General features: G+C 44.6%; 1 protein-coding gene across 1 annotated transcript; it reads left to right on the top strand.

Annotated features, from left to right (window-relative positions):
- The first annotated feature begins 764 nt into the window (after window positions 1-764).
- LOC136484891 (uncharacterized) lies at window positions 765-6,294 on the top strand. The gene is made up of 13 exons (XM_066481888.1): window positions 765-1,410; window positions 1,519-1,674; window positions 2,069-2,167; window positions 2,244-2,279; window positions 2,385-2,480; window positions 2,567-2,647; window positions 2,770-2,862; window positions 2,967-2,999; window positions 3,078-3,128; window positions 3,242-3,332; window positions 3,437-4,459; window positions 4,554-4,859; window positions 4,945-6,294. Exons 1-11 carry the CDS (start codon window positions 1,051-1,053, stop codon window positions 3,445-3,447), a joined length of 1,107 nt encoding a protein of 368 aa, XP_066337985.1. The 5' UTR covers window positions 765-1,050; the 3' UTR covers window positions 3,448-4,459; window positions 4,554-4,859; window positions 4,945-6,294.
- The last annotated feature ends 331 nt before the right edge of the window (window positions 6,295-6,625 follow it).

The following is a 6,625-nucleotide window of genomic DNA, read 5'->3' as shown; positions in this document are numbered from 1 at the left end:
TTGCGAGTACATTGTGTACTCAGGGTTTATTTACCCCTGTTGCAGGTGATGCATGAGAAGTACCTTGTTTGGAGGATTCTTCTGGTGGGCTCAGATGGAATTCTCGCTCCTATCGCTAGATGTTTATTTAAATTCCGCTGTTTATTATTCCACACTCTGGTATTTGGTATTGTAATAATGTACTTTTTAAGAAACTCTGATGTATGAAATGGACAAGTATTGTAATTCGTTTTCATTATTGGATCCTTGGGAAAAAATGTGGATATTTCGGGTTCTCCCTTGGAGTGTGCCCGACGGACATCGCTCGCTGTAGCTCGCTTTCGGGGTGCTTAGTGTCTGGTGGAAGACGAGCGCCTTCGTAAGTACGCTATTTCGGGCGGTTCTGCTACAGTTAACCCAGACCGTAAAATGTAGATCGGACGGTGCATATTAATTTTGCGTGGGGAGATATTTCTTTTTTTTTATTGAGGGACGTGGGGAGATATTTCTTTCCAAGCCAATTGAACGATGACACGCAGCTTTGTTAAGAAAAAAAAAAGAAACAACAAGAGATGGGCCAACAAAATAGAAAAGAAGAGCGGCCCACGATCCCAGCCAGTTGAGAGGAACGCGGGCTATGTGAGTGGCCCGTTGGGTGAGCGCACCGCCTCATCAGCCCATACATATAAGGGGGAAGTCGGAGTTTGCGAGTCACATTGCGGCGGCGGCGGCGGCCTCTTTTGTTTTCTCATCCTGCCCGGCGGATCCCCAAAATCAATCCCGACATCCTCGCCGGCCAAACCAGACGCCGCCTCCCGGCCCGCCTGACTCTCCCCACGCTCTCCTCCAAGCCAATCCCTTACCCGTCCACGCTTTTACTCGAATCGCGGAGAAGTCCCGAGGTTAGGGTTTCCTGATTCTACTTGGATTAGGATCTGATGTCGGCACGGGGTCCTGCGCGCTGAGCTAGCGGCTTGCGTGAATCCGGATCCGGAGCTGCTGGTGGGGAGGCTGATGGAGAGAGGCGACAGAGCGTTCGACTCCGCGTTCGTCCTCTGACCATCGGGGGAGATGCCTATGGTGGGGGAGAAAACAGGAGATGCCATGGTGGGTGAGAAAACAAGCGCATGGACGGGTAAGAAGAAGGCAAAGGTCCAAAGCGCACCTACTTCTGAGGGTGTCGACATGACTGCTCCTATGATCAGCACTGAACCCGGACCAGAACAAGGAGCGGGGCGAGTTGAAGGCTTTGATTGGAAGCAGGTCGAAGGCTATGATTGGACCGATGCTGATGTCAATGTGGAAGTCGATTCCTTTTTTAATTACTTCGGCCTTCCTGACTTAGATGATGACTTTTGGGTTTTAAACGATGACCAACAGACTGAACAAGTCCAAAAACGCCTCGCCATAGCTCACATCAGAGCTCACAAGGTAACCATATAGTACATCGGATGTGTACAATTCTGCTTTCCGCACTTGCATCTGTTTAATATACCCCTTATGCCTTGCCTTGCTTTTGCTTTTGCCGATATATCAAAGGGTGCTGGGCTGAACGATGCACAGTTGTTGTCCATACTCGAACAAGATGGGCCTTTCCGACCTTACGAGCGTGATCCCAAGTGGACCTTCGACGTCGAACGCTCCAAGATTGCTGGATTCCAGGACTACCAGCGTCTCATTCTCCTTAATGATCATGTATGTAACACTTAGGCACTACTATTTCTCAGATCCATTCTTGCTGCTAAGCCCACGTCATCGCATTTTTAGTTCGAGATGCATTCTGTTTTGAGCCACATTAAACAGTCTGTGTTGCTCTGGATCATCTATATTCGCTCAAGGCTTTGAAATGGAGTGGTGCCTTGTCTATGTGGCTCTTTGCAAGGGCTGTTGTCGTAAGTTGTCTCCCTGTCAATGCAGAATTGACAGAGCTAATGCAGTGGGAGTGGGACATCCATAAATAAATTACACCCAGCAGTTATAAGTTGGCACCGGATTTACTTCTTTTCCCCATGTCTTTGGTGCCCACCACTTGTGCTATCAGTAGTGACGAAACAAAATGTGTAATTGTTATTTTTTTTTCTTCGTGCAGGGTTACCAAGACTGGTCTTATTATTACAATGCCTTTAGTACACTTGAGAGTGATCAACAATTTGTCCGCTTGTGGGAAAAGCTATTAGATAAAACCAAGGTATAAGCGATGTTATTGATTATGCACTTCTGGTCATATGTCAATTTTGTTTTGATAACCTTTTTGTCACATGCAGTGGCTTCAACATTACCACAAACTCAGACCGCAAGAGGTACACAGCCCCTAAAATTCTCTTGTGGTTAATAGGCTTGTTGAATGTGTTCGATGCTATCTCAGTCTTCACACCCTAAAGTGGTTTCATTTATTTTTTGTTTAGCGGAGGAAAATGGACTGTGTGACCTACTATCACGCAGCGAAGATTAAAGCAGATTACCCCCAAATTTATTCGAGGTTACTTGGTCCTTTCTTATTGGTAACGATCCTAGCTCCTCAACATATTAATGTGTTGGATATTGCAAGTGATAGTATTCGACAATTACATATCGCTTTTCTTTTCAGGAATTTTTGGATAGTGTTAGGAGTGATCATTTTTATGCTCGTCTCTATTTTGAGATCTGGAAACGGGTTGCTAAGCAGAAGGTTTGGATTTTTGTCTGAATATGCAGAACTAAGAAATTTACAGTGCTTTTTTTTTTCAATTTGTTCTGGCTTTATATGTTTATTAATCACAGGGTCATTTTTTCCCCTTGAACATTGTTTAGATGAATTTCAAAGATGCTTTGGATGAAGTGAAGGACAAAGCCATGTGGCCCTTCCAGTGGCCTGAAGTGAATGCTGAGCTAGAAAGTGATAATGTAAGTCTAAGTCGCCCTTGTTCACAGGCGTCATTCGCTTATATATTGAAATTTATTCTCTGTCCTATCCCCAGTGCCTAATTCTTTCATATTTTTCTCTCCAGTATAAAACATGTGTGGATGGCATAGATAAAAATGTAAGCTATTTTTTTCTTGGAGATCAGTGTCCAACTGGAATTTTTCTTTGCACTAAAGCAATTCTTGTCTGTATGTAGCTTGAAGAAGGTGAAGCTTATTGGTTGATCTTCGAGGCTGTCAGAAAACTTGTTAGTTGATTCTTTTTTTCTTTTGAGATTTTAGATGTACCTTTATTCTGGTTTTTAATGTGTTCCAAATATTTGCTTGACTTCGCTTATCTGGAAGCTAAATTCATTTGCAGGTTCTAAGGCTCAAGACCTATTATGAATATGCCAAAAACAAGTTGGATATTGCAGACAAAATGGGTTTGATACGCTCCAGCCCCCACACAAGTATGTAAATTTTGTTAAGAATCATGTCAGATTACATGCTTATTATTCAACAAGACCAGACTACCCGGGGGATTCTAACATAGCCTGTATAACTCTACTTTTAGGCTCTACCTGACGGAACAGTATGGAGGCCGCCACTGCAAAAATCAGGGAGGTCAGGAGATGATAGCAAAGGAAGGGTGGGCCTTTGATGTTGATCTGTGCTAAACCCTAAAAGGGTTCCTGTGTTTATTTGATAGTTTAAGTTGAGTAGTTTCCTTGGATATAGGGCCTGTTTGGCAGGGATTCACCAGCTCCAGATTCACTATTTGCAGCTCCACTCCACCAAAAATTTCCCAAACACCCTAGATCGACCAAATTCAAATCCACCAAAACGGTGGATCTAGAGACCAGATTCACCAAATTGGTGGAGCTCCTCAGGGGGTGCTCCACGAATAGGTGTTTCGTACCTCCTCGTGAAGTTGGATAAAAATTACCCACCTTTGCCACTAGTTACACACCCCTTATCCTTACCGGTTCGATTATTTCCTTTCTTCCCCACCTCACTGGATACGACGCCCTTCTACTCGCGCCTCGCGTCCTCCTTCCGTCGCGGCCAGGGAGGCCGCGCCGCCCGTCCCCTCCCTCCATCCCTCCACTTCGGCGAGCCCTCCATTGTCGGATTCGGTAGATCCGGTCCTGCTCGACCTCCTGCACCTCCTTCTTCGTCCACATCCATGGGAAAGACCGCACCTAGGGTTGGGCTCTCTCGTCAGGTACAGGGCGCGGCCACCGGAGCTCCTCCTCCCGGCGTCGCGGACATGCCCCCTTCGGTCGGCCTTCAACCCGCCCCAGTCAGCTGGCAGGGAGCCGCGGCCGGCGTTGACCCCGCCATGGCCGGCGCTCAGGCAGGCACGGGTGGCCTCCAGACCGCCATGGACGGCGCCCACCAGCATGCCTTGGCTGCCCAACAAGCCTTCCTGGCCGGCCAGCAGCCCCTACCGACCGGCCAGCAGCCCTTACCGGCTGGCCAGCAGGCAGCCATGGGCGTTGGGGGTGTGGCCACTGGTCAAGCAGGCGGTAGTTCGTCGCAGCAGCAACCGAGGACGCACGCTCCGTCGACCAACAAGAGGGCAAAAGAAGATGAGGTATAAATTTGTCTTTCAATTTTGTGCAACTATTGTACAGTGCTGGGGAAATCTTGATTTGGGTGATCAAATAATTGTGGGAAATTAATGTCAGGGTGATGCTATGGACTGGACTGATGGTTATACCGCAATTGTTTGTAAGTTTTTTGCCGAGCAAGTTAGAAAAGGAAATCGGCCGAACACACATTTGAACAATGTAGGCTTTATCGAGGTATCTGATAGGTTTTTTTAGTCCACCGGAATAATGTTGAGTAAAATGCAACTAAAGAACAAATGGGACAAGTTGAGAAGGGATTATGGTGCTTGGAGGAAATTAATGAGGAAGCAAACGGGGGTTGGGTTCAATTGGAATACAGGAAGTGTCAACATGGATCCCGAGTGGTGGAAGAAGATAACAAAGGTCAGTTTTATTTGTTATGCTATGTACATTTTTATTTCTGCAACTTAGAAATTTTTCTTATTTTGGACGTTCTCATATGTTTTAGGAAATTAGTGGTGTTGGCAAGTTCAAGAAGAAGCCTATCCAAAATGAAGACGACTTGAAGGTGATGTTTGGAAACATTGTCAATGAGGAGCAAGATCATTGGAATCCTATGAGTTCCAACCCCATCATACCCCTTGATGATGACACTCCAACTGATGGTGTAGAGGCTGAGCACCCCACTGAGCACCACACTGTCGAGCACACATTTGATGGTGACAACAACTCTTTTGAAAATGGAGATGATGTTCAGGAGGTCACTCCTGTCACAGACAATGGTAAGAAAAAGGCTAGGTTATTTTGGAGAAGCCCACCAAGAAACCTAAGAGTAGCACAACCCTTGTTATCCAAGAGCACATCTCAAAGATTTCTGAGTCTGCATCTTCTTTTGTGTCTAAAAGGCAAGGTGGGATCACCATTGAGCAAGTTATGGAACATGTTGTGGCATGTGGGGCTGCATATAAGACCGATGAGCATCTTGTGGCAACTGAGTTGTTTGTGAAGAAAGAGCAAAGAGAAATGTTCATGACCCTCCCCATCGATGAAAGGCTCGATTGGCTTAGGAGGAAGTACAATGTGATGTATGGAAGAAATTGAAGGCCTAGTTGTTTGGACATGTCGTCGCTAGTGTCATTTTTTTATGCTCATTTGGACATGTTGTCGCTTTCCTGTGCTATTTTAGAGACGCTGTCATTTTTTTATGCTCATTTGGACATGTTGTCGCTTTCCTGTGCTATTTTAGAGATGCTGTCAAATTTTTTTATGCTCATGTGGACATGTCGCTTTCCTGTGCTATTTTAGAGATGCTGTCAAATTTTTTTATGCTCATGTGGACATGTTATCATTTCTTGCAGATGTCTAGTGATGATTCCAGTGATGAGAGTGATGATTTTTTCAAAATTGTCTTAAGTGGTGCTATGCTTGCCCAAATATATTGTGACATGTACCTATATAAAAACCCACCAAGGACTTCAACCACTAGTGGTATGGGTTGGTTGCTAGAGACACTGAACACTCCGGGGGAATGCCATACACAACTTTGTATGAGCAATGAAATATTCGAGGACATCCATGGTTTTGAAAATGAAGTGGCAAATTCTATACAAGATGCCAAACTACCCGATGTGGAAGCAAAAAATGGTTGTTGTTGCTTGTATGGTCCTTTAGAATTTTATTTGTGAACATGGTAGTGAAGATCCGGACTTTGCTTGTTTCGATCTTGATCCTCATTTTGTCCCAACAATACCAGAAAGGTATAATCGATATGCAGTTACATCGGATGGTTCTACTTCGGAAGCCAATGCCGCCACTATGGATATGTTTCGTGACGGCTTGGCCACGGCTCTTGCTCTAGCTTGGAACAACTAGCATGTAATGGAAGACTAATGTTCAGAAGTTGTCATTAACAATCGTAATATTTAGTTAATCTTTAGTTATTTTTATGTATGGACAATCGAAATATTGTTGACATTAGTTAATTAATTATCTATTTGGTGTGTCATATTGCATTTGTGTTTTAAAAATATACCTTTTTTGAATGAATATAGTCATAAGACGTGAGCCACATGTCTCATGTTACAACCTAAGGGTAAAACAAGCTATTCCCACCAAAACCTCATTTTCGTGAATTTGGATCTGTTGTTTTGCCAAATAGTTCCCTGGTACATACATGGTGGATCTCAGAT

The sequence above is a fragment of the Miscanthus floridulus genome, chromosome 1 (assembly GCF_019320115.1).
Source record: "Miscanthus floridulus cultivar M001 chromosome 1, ASM1932011v1, whole genome shotgun sequence".
Taxonomy (NCBI): domain Eukaryota; kingdom Viridiplantae; phylum Streptophyta; class Magnoliopsida; order Poales; family Poaceae; genus Miscanthus; species Miscanthus floridulus.
Note: the sequence above shows the minus strand (reverse complement) of the source record. Positions and strands in the feature narration are given on the sequence as shown.